Below are 17,844 nucleotides of genomic sequence, written 5' to 3'. Positions count from 1 at the left end.
TCCCAGTGTATGCGCTGAATGGCGACCATCTATATCTCCAGAGGGTTTAGAGAACAGCACTTCCGGATAAACAGCTCCCAGCGCAAACAAAAATCGGCGCACATCTGAAAAATCCGGCAATTTCCAGGGCGTTTTCCAGGCAGTTTTTGGAGTTTTCCAGGAAATTTGGAAATCCGTCAATTTCCGGCAATTTCCAGGCAGTTTTGTGCCATTTTGACGGGCGGATTCACCAGGACTCCGGGTAAAATGGGTATCTTGCCAGCCCACTTCCAGCGACATACACTGCCTCTGAGGGGGGGGGGATTTCCGAACCACTCAAGTGTGTTAAACTCTTGTGAGGAAGCCCATGGTGGAGGAGACACAACACACTGCTCCCGCCATGTGACGGCGACACGTGGTCGGCATGAAGCTCCCCTGACTGTCTCCCGCATAAACTTCTAACACCATTCCTGTCACCTTACTCCGAATAAAGTACTTTAAAAAATAACCACACATTTACAGACTTTTAACACACAAAAAAGGCACGATTGATTTATCGATCCAATTTACCCCGAGGCTGCGCGACTGAAGGTAGTTACTGATTAAAATCTTAGGTAAATATTGAAGTAACTTTCCGCTAAAATCCTCAGAAATACGCTCCGCGCTAAATCAAACATGGCCCAAATCATGAACTCCACAGCAAAATAAAAGTTAATAATAAATTTCCGAATTTTGTTTGTCAGCATATGTTCAAATTTTTTTTTTACCCCAGTGATCTCGACAGGACTTGTCTCTTGCAGGGCTTCATTGAGAGCGCAGCGTCTCCTTCTGGTTTATATGTTCTCGCATTCTGGGCTTTATTTTTACTGCACACATTGAGCAGTCTGTTCCGGTTTGGGAGAGCTTCTCTCAGGTCTACAGCACCCGAGAGTAAACAAATGCAGATTACGTGCAACAATTAGCAGGTAGTTAAACGGGGTGGGTAGTGGTGACCCCTCGTGGTTTAGTACAGAGATGGGGTTGACAATCCAAACACGGGGATGACTCTAAGACAGAAAGTATGGTGACCCCAAGGGCAGTCCGGGACTGTACGATGTTGGCTGGCATAACAGGCAGGAAGGTGGAACACGGAAGCCAATATAGAAACGTATCAAGAGATACACGTATGGTTCGATTGGGTCCGCGGGGGCATTAAGTTATACATGTGCACAAATCCTTGAAACTGGCAGGCTCTATCGAGAGAGTGGTTTGGAAGACAACCGGGATCCCGGGGCTCATAATTTCATGGGACACTAAAACAGATAAGTAATGCTGAACTTGTATAAAACACAGATTATGCAGGGTTTTGGAGATAGAACGAGTGGGTAAATGGGTAGGAAGGAACTGCAGATGCTGGTTTACATTGAAGATAGACACATAATGCTGGAGTAACTCGGTGGGACAGGCAGCATCTCTGGATAGACGGAATGGGTGACGTTTCGGGGGCGAGACCCTTGTTCAGACTTTTAATGGGACTGCCTTTAGTGGCGAAGAGTCGGTGAGCTGAATAGCTCTGTGCTATGGCAATTCTGTATTTCCAAATTAACTGCAGCTATTCACTTGGAAGTAGAACTCATTATGTTGCTATGGACCCAAAATGCAGACACACAAAATGTATGTTCTCATCATAGTTCTGCTCCATCTGCTATGTATTTAAGCATTTATATACTTTTACAAATATATCTCCAGTTTTAATTACTTCATCAAAATTCTAACCTCTACAACTTCTCCATTGCCTCTCTCTGCAGCCTGCAATCAAACAAGGTTCGAGGTTAAATGCCCTAAATATCTCCGCATGTTGAATTAAGTAACTTTATTTTTATATAATTTTTTTGTGAATTGCAATGGATTTTTTTCCTGCATTAAACAATTTAGTAACAGGAATTTACATATATTTAGGTAAATTTAAAAGTTTTTAAAAAGCACCAAATTTTTTTACATATGTTATTATTATATACATTGGTAGCAATAGGTTGTATGGGACATTCCAGAAGACTAATAAATTACATGATGACACATGGATATTGACTGGGTCATTGTTATGAAATATATACATTGAAACTATTTTCATTTCAAGTGGTTCCATGAGACAATGAGATGATTGCTATTATAAATTCACACAAATTATCTGTTTATTGACATGTGGATACATCTGTAGCCACTTTGATTCAAACATGAGGGGTTGCTGTTTCAATGAATCAGCCTAACCTTTAAGGGTGGTATATTCAAGTCACTGTCTTGGATGCAGAGTATAGCCAAGTTATTGAGTGTAATCTAAGGCTCCATGTGACCTATGCAGCCTTGCATTCCAGGAGTATCTGTCAATCAGCAATTGTTAAATTAATTTTTATTTTTCTGCTCAATGACAAACTGTTGCTGCTACTATACTCTCATTATTCTCCCAAAACTCCTGCTCTAAAAGTAATTTTCAACATCTTCATTAGCTCAAACAAAACAATTGTTTTAATTCAGTTCCTAATGAACAATTTGCATTTGCAGGTTAGCGTTTCTCTGCTGTAGAAATTAAAGTCACTAATTTTAAAAGTCTGTATAAATAAATCCCCCATGATGACGAAGGGAGTTATTTTTTTTTGATAAATAATGTAAACTTGTAGGAACAGTAGACTCGCAGTTAAGCTTCCTCCTTTCAGGCGATAATTCAGAAAAATATGTGTAAGCTCTGTCTTTGTTGCTACGTAAACATATGTTGTTTATCTATATCTTTGCATTAATAAACTTATTTGATCTCATGATTATGGTCGATACAAGCCTGCGTGAAAATGGCTAATTGAATCTGGCTGTGTTGAGATGGAAAAGTTTAGGATAATAATTTGCCATTTTCTATTAAAATAAATCACCTTGCCATTTTTAGTAACACGCAATAAATTATTTCCCAAATAAAACAAGATTATTTTGACGCTGTTTACTTTCCTTATATTTCACACCTGACTACATAGATTGGCATCACTGTTCGATATCCAACTGTTAGAAGTACCTATCTTTAACAATGGTACAATTAGTAGGACTATATGCTTGAGTGACTCTACTAGTGAATGAAACAGCATATAATTTTCCTCTCTTTTTTATTGCCAACCATTTTCCAATCTAACTAGTTAAGTCGCAGTTGATTTAGGATATTTAATATTTCCCAAAAGTCCAACGGATAGGATTTCTAAAAATTATTTTTGAAAATCCAATTAAGGTATATTCAACAGGTACACATCAACACCTTTAAATATGCAAGGAATTCTAAATTCAAGCAGATTATGCTGTTCATACAATATTTAAAAACACTTTTATATTTCACTTCTTTGTAATGTCATATGTTCAGACACACAGGAAAAGGTCCTTCTCCCACCTTGTCCATGCCAACTATTGTACTTATCTATACCAGTGCCATTTACTTGTTTGGTCCGTAGCCTTCAAGCCTTGCAATTCAAGTGCTTGTCCAGATGGTCCTTAAATGTTGCGAGAGTACCTGCCTCAACCACCTCCTCAAGCAATGTGTTTCAGGTTCCAACCACACTCTGTGTGAAACAAATTCCCTCTCGCATCCATTCTAAACCTCCTACCTCTATCCTTATATCTATGCCCCTTTGTTTTAGACAACTGCACTGTCTGAGGAAGGGGCTCGACCTGAAACATCACCCATTCCTTCCCCCCAAAGATGCTGCCTGTCCCGCTACGTTCCTCCAGCTTTTTGTGTCTATCTTCGGTTTAACCCAGCATCGGCAGTTCCTTCTTGCATTATCTACCCTATCTATTCACCTCATAATTTTGGATATCTCAATCAAGACACCCGTAAATATCCATCACTCCAGGAAAAATAGAACTAGCCTAATCAAATATAGACACAAAGTGCTGGAGTAACTCAACGGGTCATGCAGCATCTCTTGAGAAAAAGAATGGGTGATGTTTCCAGTCAGGATGCTGCCTGACCCGCTGAGTTACTCCAGCACTTTGTGTCTATCTTTGGTATAAACCAGCATCTGAATTTTCTTGCTTCTACATCTAGCCTAATCAATCTCTGCTTATGATGGAAATACTACTGAACCCAGATAACATCCTGGTGAATATCCAGTACGCTCTCTCTGACACAAGCACATCCTATCTGCTTTATGGAGATCAAAAATGCACAATAATCCATGTGTGACCTTCATAAATTCATATTCATAAGTTCTAGAATCAGAATTTGGCCCATCACGTCTACTCTGCCATTCAATCACGGCTGAATCATCTTTCCCTTTTAACTCCATTCTTCTGCCATCCAGCCAACTTGCTATCCATGTGTAAGAAAGAACTGCAGATGCTGGTAAAATCAAAGATAGACACAAAATGTTGGAGTAACTCCGCAGGTAAGGCTGCATCTCTGGAGAGAAGGAAAAGGCGACGTTTCGGGTCGAGACCCTTCAGCAGTCTGAACAATCCTGCCGAGTTACTCCAGCATTTTGTGTCAACCTGCTATCCATTTTAGTATCTGCCCTTTGATACCATGGGCTTTCATCTTTTACAGCCTAACGTGCAGCACCTTATCAAAGGCCTTCTGAAAATCAATGTTTCATACAGTTGTAACATGCCATCCCTGCCCTATGGCATGAAGAAGGGATGACCCGAAATGTCACCCATTTCTTCTTTCCAGAGATGCTGCCTGTCCTGCTGAATTACTCCAGCATTTTGTGTCTACCATGGCTGATGAAGCCAGGCATCACAGATGCTTGCTTTGCCACCATGTGTACCTATGCTGCCACTTTCAGGGATCTCTGGACATGTACCCAAGATCTCTCCGTTCACCGTTACTCTTGAGTGCCTACCATTTATGTGTATATCCTACCCTTTTGGCCTTCTAAATTTCATCAGTTTGCACCTGCCAGAATTAACTTCCACCTACCATTGCTCTGCTCACCTTTCCAACAGATCTTTATCATGCTGTAAACTAAAACAAGCTCTCTGCCATCTTTAGGAAGCCCCAGTCTATATCGATGGTGCTGAAGTGGAGAGAATCAGGTTCCCAGGTGTAAACATCACCAACAATTCGCTCTGATTTAACCACATTGATGCTATGACCGAGAAAGCTAAGGAAACTCCAATTTCTCCAGTGACTCTTACCAATTTCTATATATGCACCATGTAGAAAGTATCCTGTTCAGATGGATCACAGTTTGGTATGGCAATTCTGTGCCCAAGACTGCAAGAAATTGCAGGGTGTTGTCAAGGTAGCCCAGTCGATCACTCAAGCCAGCCTAACCCCACCCCCAAAAAATGTCTAAACACCTGTTTTTGCTTCTTCATTCTGGGGTATTGTGTGTAGATTGATGATTAAAAAAAAGAATTCAAGAAATGTCAGAGGGCTGCCCTAATCTAACGATATTTCAAAGACGCTTCCTTGACTATGGTTTAATAACTGCAAAAAAACATACTTAAATTCTGGAAAAAGATAACAGTCCCCACAGTGAAGATGTGGATCACAGAAATGACCGAGACACTACATCTAGAAAAAATAAGGCTTGTCTTGACTGACAAACCAGATCAATTTTCAAAAATATGGTCTCCTTTTATTGAATTTCTTCAACAACATAATGGTTGAACACAAACTCAAAACCGACACTAGGGTCGGGTGAGCGGGCGTATGGAAGGGCAGAGGGATATATCTCCGCTTCTTTCACTCCTTCGTTAGTTCTGAGGTTTTCCTTTTTCAGGTTTTTCTTGAAATTCTTTCTTTTCTTTCTCTTTTCTTCTTTCTTTCCCTTTTTCCCTTTTTCTTTTTTTCTGATCTAGTTATTAGTTCATAAAATGTTAAAACTGAAGCAATACGAAAATTGTATAACTGTTATGTCGATCATTCGCTCTTTGTACAATTGCTTCTAATAAAAATAAATATAATTTTTTTTTAAAAGAATTCATACCATTTTAAAATAAGGCTGTAACATAACAAAATGTGGAAAAAGTGAAGGGGTCTGAATACTTTCTGAATGTACTGTATACTAAAGCTAAATTCCTGGTCTTCCAATCTATCTTGCTGATGTCCTTGACCTTTTTTTTTTAACAATCTGCAACTTTCTGTACCTCTAACACCATCTTCTGCACTTTTGTTTCTTGCACTACCTGAAGTTTGCTTGGATATTACACAAAATAAAGTTTTTCACTGTGTCTCAGTACATGTGACAATAATAACCCAATACCAATATGCACCACCACAATTTTTGAATCATCTGCAGATAATACCTCCTGCATCCAAGTTGTTAAAGTATATTGCACACATCAAAAGTTCCAGCATCAATCCTTGCAATACACCATTGGTCACAGACTTTATTGAGCACCAAGGAATCATTCATTCTTTTTCATCTTTGCTTAAGTGTAATGTCACTACCAGAGTTTTATTTTAAATTTATATTTCACAGGAAAGATCAGAATTTATATGTATACTTATTTGTCCACAAAGTGAGCGGCCTTGCTGGGCCATTTCAGAAAATATTTAAGATTGGTGGGTCTGCAACCACATGGAATCTAGCTGTGATAGGGCATCAGATTTCCAATCAGATAAACCATATATAACATTTTTTATATTACAAACCAGTGGTTTTGTGGTCATCGCATCAGATTAAAGAATCTGATTTAACCTAACACAAAAAAATCAGATTATTAACTGAATTTAAATTCCACAGTGGAAATCCAATTGAAGTGTCAGGATTGTTAACCCTGAATTACTGGCTTGGTAATTTAATTACTGTACCAGCATCACACGAGTATTTATCAACGAACCTATTCACTTATTCACTTCCTATTTTTTTGCAGATAATAGAAATTATAGTAGAAAAAATCAAATAATTGAAGCATTAAATAAGTATTTTGCATTTGTTTCAACTGTGGAATATTATCATTCTGGAAACCATGGGAAACCAAGATTCAAATGATAGAGGAATTTAAAAGCATCAAATATTACCAAATAGAAAATACTGTAGAAATTAAGAGTACTATAAATTGATATCATATTCATTATTTGCATTAATCATTATGCTCCAAAATGCCCTAAATTCTGGAAAAATTGATGGTAGCAATTTTTAACTGCTGTTTAAAAAGGGGAAGTAAAACATATCTATAGATGAGTTGAGTCATTTATTGTCACGTGTACCAAGGTACTGTAAAAAGCTTTTGTTGCGTGCTAACCTGTCAGCAGAAAGCAAAATGCATGATTAAATTCGAGCCATTCACGGTAATCATGTATTGTCTTTCCGCTGACTGGTTAGCACATAACAAAAGCTTTTCACTGTACCTTGGTACATGTGACAATACATTAAACTCAACTTTATGTTTTATTTCCCCTTTCCAGCAGATTACAATGAAATGACAAAGTACTTGTGCTATAACACCAGGATAAGTGCTCAACTAAGAAAACCAAGCCCAAAGCCAAAGCAATATCTAACTGAATATACCAACTTATGCCAAGGACAATAACTAACTCCATATGCAATGGAGTGTGATTGGAATCGACATTGTGATCATGCACTAAAATTTCATGTTATTAAGTTGAGTGCCATTTTTTTGAATGGAGTAATTCTGGTTCAATGATAGAGAAACTGTATTTTCTTATTCTAATGGAGTATTTTGAGGATGGAATAAGACGGAGAATGACAGACAACCCCTTTCATTCCAGAAACAATGCTTTCAATTGTATGTTAATGAATTTCTCTGCAAACATATTAGGAAAGAGTAGGGGCATCATGGTGGCACAGTGGTTGAGTTGCTTGCTGCCTTACAGTGCCAGAGTGTAATCCTGATTATGGGTACTTTTTATATGAAGTTTGTACATTCTCCCTGTGACCGCATGGGTTTTTTCCAGGTGCTCCGGTTTCCTCCCGCACTCCAAAGATGCACAGGTTTGTTGGTGAATTGGCTTTGGTAATAATTGTAAATTGTCACTAGTATGTAGGATTGTATTAGTGTACAGGGGTGATGATAGTGTACTGGTCCGTGCGGACTCGGTGGGCCGAAGGGCCTGTTTCTGCGCTGTATCCCTAAACTCTAAAGTCTAAAGATTAAAGAACAAGAAATAAGTTAAGAATAAGTGGGGTTTTTTTTAGCTTGACAAGCTTTTAGTGGGCGGGTACACAAGAGCCACAATTACAAAGTGCAATGGGTCGGATGTAAAGACAGAATGTAATGCAGTATCCAAGTTAGCTGAAATAATAAACCTAGATTGGGAAGTTTAATGTTTTCAATAAAATATCAGTAGGTCAAGTGGGCCAGATGGAGTTTAATGGTGGATCATACAAGGTTATTTATTTTGTTGCGAAGTAGAGAAAACCACTGTCAATATGAAAAGATCTTGGTGTGCTAGTTGATAAAACATGCAAGTTAACATGCAGTTGCTACAAGCAATTAGAAAGGTAAATGGTAGGATGCTTTTTCTTACAAGGTGTTGGGGTGCTGGAATATGAAAGTGAGGACATTTTGCTATAATTGGCTAAAACCACATATGAAACACCGCATGCAAAGTCACTCTTCAATCCACTTGTCTTGGAGGCAGTACACCATAGGTTCCCAAAATTGATGCGTAGGTTGTAAAGATTCTCTAGTGAGGATAATTTGTGGTGGACTATCTTATTGGAGTTTGGATAAATGAGACTGAGGCAAACAAGGTTATGATAGAATTTAATCTCAGCCTGGAGATTTTGGGAAAAGGAGACCTAATCTCAAGAAATAGCAAGGGTCTCGACCAAAAACGTCGCCTATTTCCTTCTGAAGAAGGGTCTCGACCCTAAACGTTGCCTATTTCCTTCCCTCCATAGATGCTGCCTCACCCGCTGAGTTTCTCCAGCATTTTTGTCTACCTTCAAGAAATAGCCAAATCTGTTACACTGAGAAGAAGGGAAATCACTTTATAGAAAATAATGTGGCTCTTTGCAATTTGTTATCAGACTGGGCTGTGGATGCACAGCTGTTGAGTATACTCTAGACTGACAAATTATCAGATCTAAGGCGAAACCAGGAGGCAGCTCGAATGTTGGTGAAACATCACTCCCTGACGAACTCAATGCGTTTTACGCACGCTTTGACAGGGAGAATACTGATGTGCCTTCCCGATCCCCCATTCGCTGTGATGGCAATCCAGTCTCAGCCACAGAGGCCGACGTCAGTAAATCCTTCAGAGGGGTGAACCCCTGAAAAGCACCTGGTCCTGATGGTATACCCGGTCGTGTTCTAAAAACCTGTGCGGACCAACCGGCGGGAGTTTGTACGGACATTTTCAACCTCTCACTTCTGAGGTCTGAGTTCCCACCTGCTTTAAAAGGGCATCAATTATACCGGTGCCCAAGAAGAGTAAGGTGACGTGCCTCAATGACTATCGACCAGTGGCACTAATGACTATCGACCAGTGGTGATGAAGTGCTTTGAGAGGCTGATCATGGAGCAAATCAACTCCTACCTCGACAAAAACCTGGACCCATTGCAGTTCGCTTACCGCCACAACAGATCAACGGTGGATGCGATCTCGCTGGCCCTCCACTCCGCACTGGACCACTTGGACAACAAAAACTCATATGTCAGGCTGTTATTCATTGATTACAGCTCGGCATTCAACACAATCATCCCCTCCAAACTGGTTACCAAACTCGCAGAACTGGGTCTCTGCGCATCCCTCTGCAACTGGATCCTCGACTTCCTCATCCACAGACCACAGTCTGTTCGTATTGGTGGAAATGTGTCAGCCTCAATAACAATCAGCACGGGAGCACCTCAAGGCTGCGTGCTCAGCCCCCTGCTGTACTCACTCTATACCCATGACTGCGTAGCCAACCACAGTGCGAACTCCATCATCAAGTTCGCTGACGACACCACTATTGTGGGGCGTATCACTGATGGGGATGAGTCAGAGTACAGAAGAGAGATCGAGCAACTGTCCATATGGTGCCAGCGCAATAACCTGGCCCTCAACACCAGCAAAACCAAGGAACTGATTGTGGACTTTGGAAGGAGTAGGAGGGGGACCCACAGCCCCATTTATATCAATGGGTCGATGGTTGAAAGGGTCAAGAACTTCAAATTCCTGGGCGTGCACATCTCTGAAGATCTTTCCTGGTCCGAGAACACTAACGCAATTATCAAAAAAGCTCATCAGCGCCTCTACTTCCTGAGAAGATTACGGAGAGTCGGTTTGTCAAGGAAGACTCTCTCTAACTTCTACAGGTGCACAGTAGAGAGCATGCTGACCGGTTGCATCGTGGCTTGGTTCGGCAATTTGAGCGACCTGGAGAGGAAAAGACTACAAAATGTAGTAAACACTGCCCAGTGCATCATCGGCTCTGACCTTCCTTCCATCAAGGGGATTTATCGCAGTTGCTGCCTCAAAAAGGCTGGCAGTATCATCAAAGACCCGCAGCATCCTGGCCACACACTCATCTCCCTGCTACCTTCAGGTAGAAGGTACAGGAGCCTGAAGACTGCAACAACCAGGTTCAGGAATAGCTACTTCTCCACAACCATCAGGCTATTAAACCTGGCTCGGACAAAACTCTGATTATTAATAACCACTTTCTGCTATTTGCACTTTATCAGTTTATTTATTCATGTGTGTATATATTTATATCATAGTATATAGACACATTTATCTGTTTTGTAGTAAATGCCTACTATTTTCTGTGTGCTTAAGCAAAGCAAGGATTTCATTGTCCTATACAGGGACACATGACAATAAACTCACTTGAACTTGAGCCGGGATTTTATTGGTTGGTGGAAGAGGATAAATGAGCAAAATTACATAGCTGTGCTTTCATTTCTTATGTTCTGACAATTTTGGTCATTCATTTTTGTTTATTATTTCCTCTTTAGGATCTTATCTTTAGAGTTTGGAGGTATCATCTGACACCAAGCTTGCTTAAATTCTTCCATCATTGCAACCCTTCTCTGTGCCTTGTCTACCTTTGGACTTGACTATTTCTAATGTACTGCTGTCCAACATTACATCTTTTTAAAACTTTAAACCTAACTTGTGTGGAGCTCCTATTCTGCATTCCGATTACTGATATTTGCTGGTTAAACAAAACCTCAATTTTTCAAATTCTCATCCTTTTTGAGATCTCTCCATTTTCTCATTCTTTCCTGGTTCTGTAATGTCCTTACAGAACTAGTGCCTGTGTTCTCTAATTTTGACTTCTTGAGAATCATAAATTTGTTCCACCATCATCAGCAGCTTGTAGTCTGGAATCCCGTTGTTAAATTTCGTGGCTTTTCTCTTCCTTTAAGGTAGACCTAAAAATCTATATCTTTGTCAAACATGTACTGTAGCTATTTACTTTCATACCTTATTCTTCAGGGAAAGAAAATTACAAGATGTAAGTTAGAAGCAGGTTTGGACTCCCCACAGAAATTTTGTAGACAAAGATTTCATTGAGTACAATGAAATTGTAACTTTAACAGTACTTTTCCCTCTTATGTAGCAATGTTACAAAATTTTGAGATTTAAAAAATCAAGTCTGCAATTTATCCCATCAGATAAAGCATAAAAATAAGTTTAATTTGACACCTAATTCACTTTCATATCTCAAGTAATAAAAATGTTATGGCCATTTTCATACTCGGAAATTAGCATCTTGTTCCCTATTGATTTTCTATGGACATAACAAAAAAGCTGTGATCATGGACAGTCAAAAGCCCATAACCTTCTTAAAAATTAAGAGAACTGAATGACATTTTCAGTTATCATAGATTGAACCATTCTGAAACAAATATAAAATAATCTTACTTGGATGACCTGAAATTAAAGCATGTAATTAGTTAGTTACCCAATTGTAGCTAATTTCAAACTTCAATTACTAGATCTAAACTTCTATCCATTTCTTAATAAATGATTAACATTTTTAAATAGCCTAAGTGTCCAAATAATATTCACAAATAATTCACAATAAAACATGATTTTTAAATGTCATTAACTTCAATTTATAGGCCAAATGGAAGGAATTTAGTGTTCAATTGCTGTAAATTAAAGTCAATTTTAAATCGGCTTTCTAGTGGGTTCCTGTGAACGCGCTGGTTTAGAACGTTCACATTGCGCTGGATTTGTGCCCTCAAATGCCCAGAAAAAAATACTGCGGGATATAAAGAGCCCAAAATGAGCTACTCGCTATAGAAAATTTTATATACAGGGTTCTTAAGAAGCCCCTTTTAATGTAAAAATAAGGTACATACCTTTAATTGTTTGCTTTATAAAACCTTGGGGCTGCGAGAGGTCACGGGTTGAGAGAGTGATTTTTAAACTACTATAACTATTATACAAGGCCATAAAAACTAATAATACCTTTTGCGACGGGGTCTTTCAGCGATTTTTCGTTAATGATTTACTAGGCTGAACATCTTCGATTGGAACAGCCTAGTAAAAATCGCGTTTTAAACCCGCCCCCTCTAAACAGCGCCAAAATCACACACACGGCCTGGGACAGATTCTCAATGACGATTCAGGTAGGTTTTGCAACATACCTATCTTATGAAGATCAGAACTGTTTCCTACAATTGCATCCTTTGCTATTTTGACTGAAAAAGAGGTTGAGCGACGTGTTTGAACCCAGGCAATGGCAAAGTAAACACACGGAACAGCCTATTGATTGCAGGAGAAACAAGATCAAAGTGAAATGATAGAATGTTAAATTGTGGTATTAATACATATGCAATGCAGAGACAATTCTAGCCATCTATGTATATCCTAGCCCACTAAAATATTTTAATGTCAAATCAATATTATTATATTTCATAATAACTCATTATACAAACTCATGGTCTATTACAAAGAGATAAAAATGTAAAGAATCAGGACTGAGATTTATTCAGCTCTCTTGACCATTCAATTGTGGTTTTATTTCCTGCCCATTACCTCTGCTAGGAGTTTTCAATCGACAATAGGTGCCGGAGTAGGTCATTCGGCCCTTTGAGCCGGCACCACCATTCAATGTGATCATGGCAGATCATCTCCAATCAGTCCCCCGTTCCTGCCTTCTCCCCATATCACCTGACTCCGCTATCTTTAAGAGCCCTATCTAGCTCTCTCTTGAAAGCATCCAGAGAACCAGCCTCCACCTCCCTCTGAGGCAGAGAATTCCACAGACAAATACATTTTCTGAATACATTCCTCTTGGTGTTCTTTTGATGCCCATTTTCTCCACTTTTCCCATAGTAGATTATCACCATGTTCAACTAAAACACATTTAGGGATAAAAACATACGTCACACAATTCTATTTTGTTTCCCAAAATTCAATATTATAGATTTGAATTTGACCCTTTTTATTGTGCATTTGTAATGTTTTAACCTGTTATGAGGTTATAACAAAGCTGATTTAGACATGCAGTAGGTGAGGCACAGCTGAGTTTATCGGAAGTTGGATTCAAATAAAGCCATCTTCCCAAATGACCATTATGTAAGAACATTTTCAGAGCTAAATGAAGAACTTTAGGCATCGTAACATTGGGGCACTTTTCATATGCCTGTGCACGTCCTATTAAAAGACACACATTAAATATATTGCATGAATAATAATGACCTGCAGAATGTTTTATAAATGATACTAGTAACAAAACAAATGACAATAAAATGAATCATAACTGTCCCAACATTTGGCTGAGCCATTTTCTTGGCTCCACAGTCCAGTGCATTAATCGTGGCATGACTTTAGTAGATAACATAAAGTTATACCATTCAGATGAGAAGGTCACAGCTTGAGTCCTGGTCATTGGCACCATTTAATAATCTTAGCAGGGATAGCAGTCGAAAGGTACAATTAATCTCAATATGAATAGACCAGAGAAGAGAGAAAATGAGTCTATAAATTAGCCCACACCTAATTTCCATCAACCTGGTAATAATACTGTAAATTAATTAATATAATTGAGCCCATCAAATCCATTATTTAAATGCCATGAACACTTATGTGAAATATCAGACGTTCTCAAACCTTTACATTCATGACCCAGCAATGTGCATAAGCACAAAAAAGCTGAGAAAAGAAAAGCTTTGCAAAACCCTTTTGGCTGGATACATACTAGATTGATCGTGTTAGCAACAGCAACACATTATATGCTGCTTCCAAAATTCATTTGATTTAAAGTTCCTTGCAAATGATGAAAATGGATTTGGGAAGGAGGGTTTAAAGAATTGTGACTATGTGATTGTGCCTTAAGCATTATTAACCATTAATGATTAATTTCTAAGCGTTTAAGAAAGAGCAACTGATTGCTCAGCATTTCAACTCCCCCTCCCATCCACAATCTGACCTTTCTGTCCTGGATCTCCTACACTGTCAGAGTGAGGGCCAGCGCACATTGGAGGAACAGCACCTCATATTTTGCTTGGGTAGTTTACATCCCAGCGGTATGAACGTTGACTTCTCTCCAGAGATGCTGCCTCACCGCTGAGTTCCTCCAGCATTTTGTGTCTACCATTAATTTCTAGGCAGCAGTTTTCTACAGTTAGATTCATATCACATCTACACAGTTCATTTTCCTTTAATACAGAACATGCCTAATAAAAATACATTCTTAATTTATAGCACCAAACATATACATAGACATGAAATATATCATAAACTATCAGACAATTGAAGAACGAGTCTGCTCATGTGTACTCTATCCCTAACAATCTTTTACACAATATCTTTGAATTACGTAGTTTCAGAAATACCCATGAATTTTTCTCATGCTTATATCTCTTGTTAATTGGAGCATAACATCTAAATATTACAGCTTTATTATTTGTCAGTTTCAATTTTAATTTTTTACACAACATAGAAATCTGCATCATTTTTTAAAATGTAAATAAACTATTAAACTACCTTGATTGTCTGCGGAGTCACCGTAATATAAGGCAGTATCTCTAGTCCATATAATTTCCAGAGGACTGCCTACTTGCTCTAAAATTAAATAATAAATGGAATAAGATTTAACAAAACAAGTGCAGAATGTATTTATTTGCAACACATTTATTGTGTACTTTACCACTAAACAAAGCAATAAATGCACTGCATGTAACACATAGCCATAGGCTATCTCTCACCCCCTATACACACACAAACACACACACACACACACACACACACACACACACACACACACACACACACACACACACACACACACACACACACACACACACACTCACAGGGTCCTCAAATTTCAACTGTAACACTCAATGAAATGTAACAGGGGCAATAACCTCCAAAACATAGATTGTCATACCTGAAACTGATGTATTTAGAGTAGGCAAATATCAATACAAATGGGAACCAAGTACCTGGGACTCCACATTGGCTTCCAATTTCTTCAGCAATATATGTCAGGTGAATGAGGAGCTCTTAGCTACACACCTCTCTAATGTTAAGAAACAGAAGAGCTTCTTGCTTTTTTTAAGAAAGGGGTGGATTTAATTTTAAGAATGTCACGTGAAGTTGTTAAATCCCAAACCAGTTCAGCAGCATGCCTTTTAGTGAACCCCCATGAATATTTCACAGCTAATGAGAACCTCTTCATATAAATACTGGTAGACAAAAGCATCTTGAGTTTGGTTATTAAAAGACTATTTTTGACATTACCACATTTAACTATTCATTCAATATAGTCAGTTTCTAAGTCAAGAGTCAAGATTGTTTTACAAGAGTACCACAAGTTAGAATAAACCAGGTAAATTATTCTGGCCAACTGCATCTTTGAGGAACATAACTCAAATTTACAAAGTCTACGACTAGACTTAATTGTAGCAGGTTAGTTTTTCAATTTCCGTGTATTTAACCTGGAAGGAAAGTCCAAAACGAACTGCACCCCAGTTGTGGTAAAAAAAATCAATCGGCAGTTTCTAAATGAAACTGAATATACCCATGAAAAAAAAAAAAATTACATGGTTATGGGAAAAGACAGGGAATAGGATTCAGATTCGGGGGGCCTGCAAGGACTTGATGGGCCAAATGGCATCCTTCTATGTTTTACAAATTGTATGGTTATTGGAATACTGTTTTTGTTTCAAAAGAAAACGTTTACCCTAGAATCATTTTCTTACCAGCTAATATGTTTCTTTTAAAGAACGTCATCTCTCCATTTCCTTCCACTGACGCTGCCTTGGCCACTGTGTTCAGCGTCTGCAGTCTCTTGTGTATCCCTTCCGTGCTTCTTTTTATGCTAACGTAGCATAATTCCATAGTAATTGTCGTAGGATGGGCCATCTGGAGGAGGTAAACATCCAACTGTGCTGAAAGTGCTCCAGTGCGAACCAACTGTGGGAAGCGTGCTGAAGGAAATCCGAGCAGGTAATTCCAAATGGATACTATGCTTTCTGTGACCATGTCAAGAAAGTAGCGATTTCCTCTTTTATGATATTAAATTAGAGGTTAATAGAGAAAACTTGACTGAAACATTCTTCAGCATTGGCAGATATAACCATCATAAATAATGAAATAGGTTAAAAGCTGAACAGTTGCCTTGAAATACAGGTTTCTAACCAGTAAATTGGCTTTGTAAAGACTCATTACCTTCAAATAGCTCCAGGTCATTTTCTATATTCGGTTGTCTCGTTCACTTCTCAATGCAAGTACGTTTACTGTTGCCAACACTGCACACCAACCTTGTTCTCAATCTATGGTTCAGAGGACAATATTTTCTTCGTTAAAATTGGATGCTTATCTTTGTGGAACATTAGAATTCAGCCTTTATATCAAAATAGATAAATGGTATAATATATTTCTCAATAACTTGGAAATCACTTAGTTCTCTCACCCAAGGTCATTAGAAAGTCGAAACCAGAATGATCTGTAGTCGGTTAATTCAGTTCTGAAACAAAATCTATGAGATTTCAACGGCAACATAACATCATTAAGACGAGGAAGGCCATACAACCATTTTAGTTCATTTATCCACTGAAAACAAGACAAAAGTTGGAGCATTGTTGATAATATCAGGCATTTTGGGGGTGCTTGAAAAAATGGAGGATTTCTGCTTCTGCATGTCATCTTTTGCAAAAGCTGCAAAGACTTTGAGGATCATGGCTCCAGGGAGTCTGTGACCTGGGAAGTGACTAAATAGGTTGATGTCCAGGTGGCCTTTAATTGTTAATATGTATGAGATTTTGCAGAAGAAGCTAGGTCCTGTTGTAAATGCATGCTTGGGTTTGGTTGGGGAAATTATGGGTTACAATAATGTTGCAGGCTATGTTGCATAGTCTTCCCGCCGCTAACAGAATTGTTTCCCCCTAAGTACTTTATGTTGAACTATGTTATGTGATATTTTATGATTGGGTTAGGGAACTGTCATTCAATGTATTTTGTAACCCTTTTCTATAATTGGCTTATAGGGAGTTGCCCCCCCCCACCCCGTGTATTTTCACGCCAAGGGTCTGTAAAGGTATAAAAGAGGGGAGAGCACATTGGTGTGTGCCGATCTTCTGGGGTTTGTTCTATTTGCGCGAGGCTGCTGGGCTCGAATAAATAGAGACAAGGATCGAACCCACGGTATTGGCTTAGGTATTGTATTGGTATTGGGTAATAAAAGGGAGTTGGATTTCCAGTGCTCGTATTCGGTGTTTGACTGAACCAGACTAAGGGGGGGGGGGGTAAATGTAGGACCAGAATTACCTTGGGGGCTCGTCTGGGATCTGAACGGATTGCCAAACATAAATTTGTGGTCAGGAAATTGAGTCGTGTCGGATTACGGGAGGAGAAATCAGCGCCACGGTGCGACTTTCACATCGGTTTACCCCACTGCGCTGATCTGACGATGAATTGGTCATCCACGGGCTTGTGTTTGGATTCTTGACGAGATCGATAGAAGATTAGTAGTCTGGTGAGCAATGAGGGCGAGG

The 17,844-nt window shown here is 38.9% G+C and overlaps 1 protein-coding gene across 4 annotated transcripts in view; it reads right to left on the bottom strand.

Moving 5' to 3' along the window:
• LOC129707738 (pendrin-like) overlaps positions 1–16,348 on the bottom strand; it is a 63,989-nt gene extending 47,641 nt beyond the window's left edge. Inside the window, exons 1-2 of one of the 4 annotated variants that reach the window (XM_055652989.1) lie at positions 16,051–16,348; positions 14,834–14,911 (exon numbers count right to left, since the gene is read on the bottom strand). In XM_055652989.1, coding sequence (XP_055508964.1) covers positions 14,834–14,911; positions 16,051–16,333 — 361 coding nt within the window. In that variant the 5' untranslated portion in view covers positions 16,334–16,348. Of the gene's footprint in view, positions 1–746; positions 879–14,833; positions 14,912–15,236; positions 15,836–16,050 lie in introns of those variants that run through there. The other 3 variants (XM_055652990.1, XM_055652992.1, XM_055652991.1) reach the window with 3 other exon arrangements.
• Between the last annotated feature and the right edge of the window lie 1,496 nt (positions 16,349–17,844).

Source organism: Leucoraja erinacea, chromosome 22, assembly GCF_028641065.1.
Source record: "Leucoraja erinacea ecotype New England chromosome 22, Leri_hhj_1, whole genome shotgun sequence".
Lineage (NCBI taxonomy): Eukaryota > Metazoa > Chordata > Chondrichthyes > Rajiformes > Rajidae > Leucoraja > Leucoraja erinaceus.
Note: the sequence above shows the minus strand (reverse complement) of the source record. Positions and strands in the feature narration are given on the sequence as shown.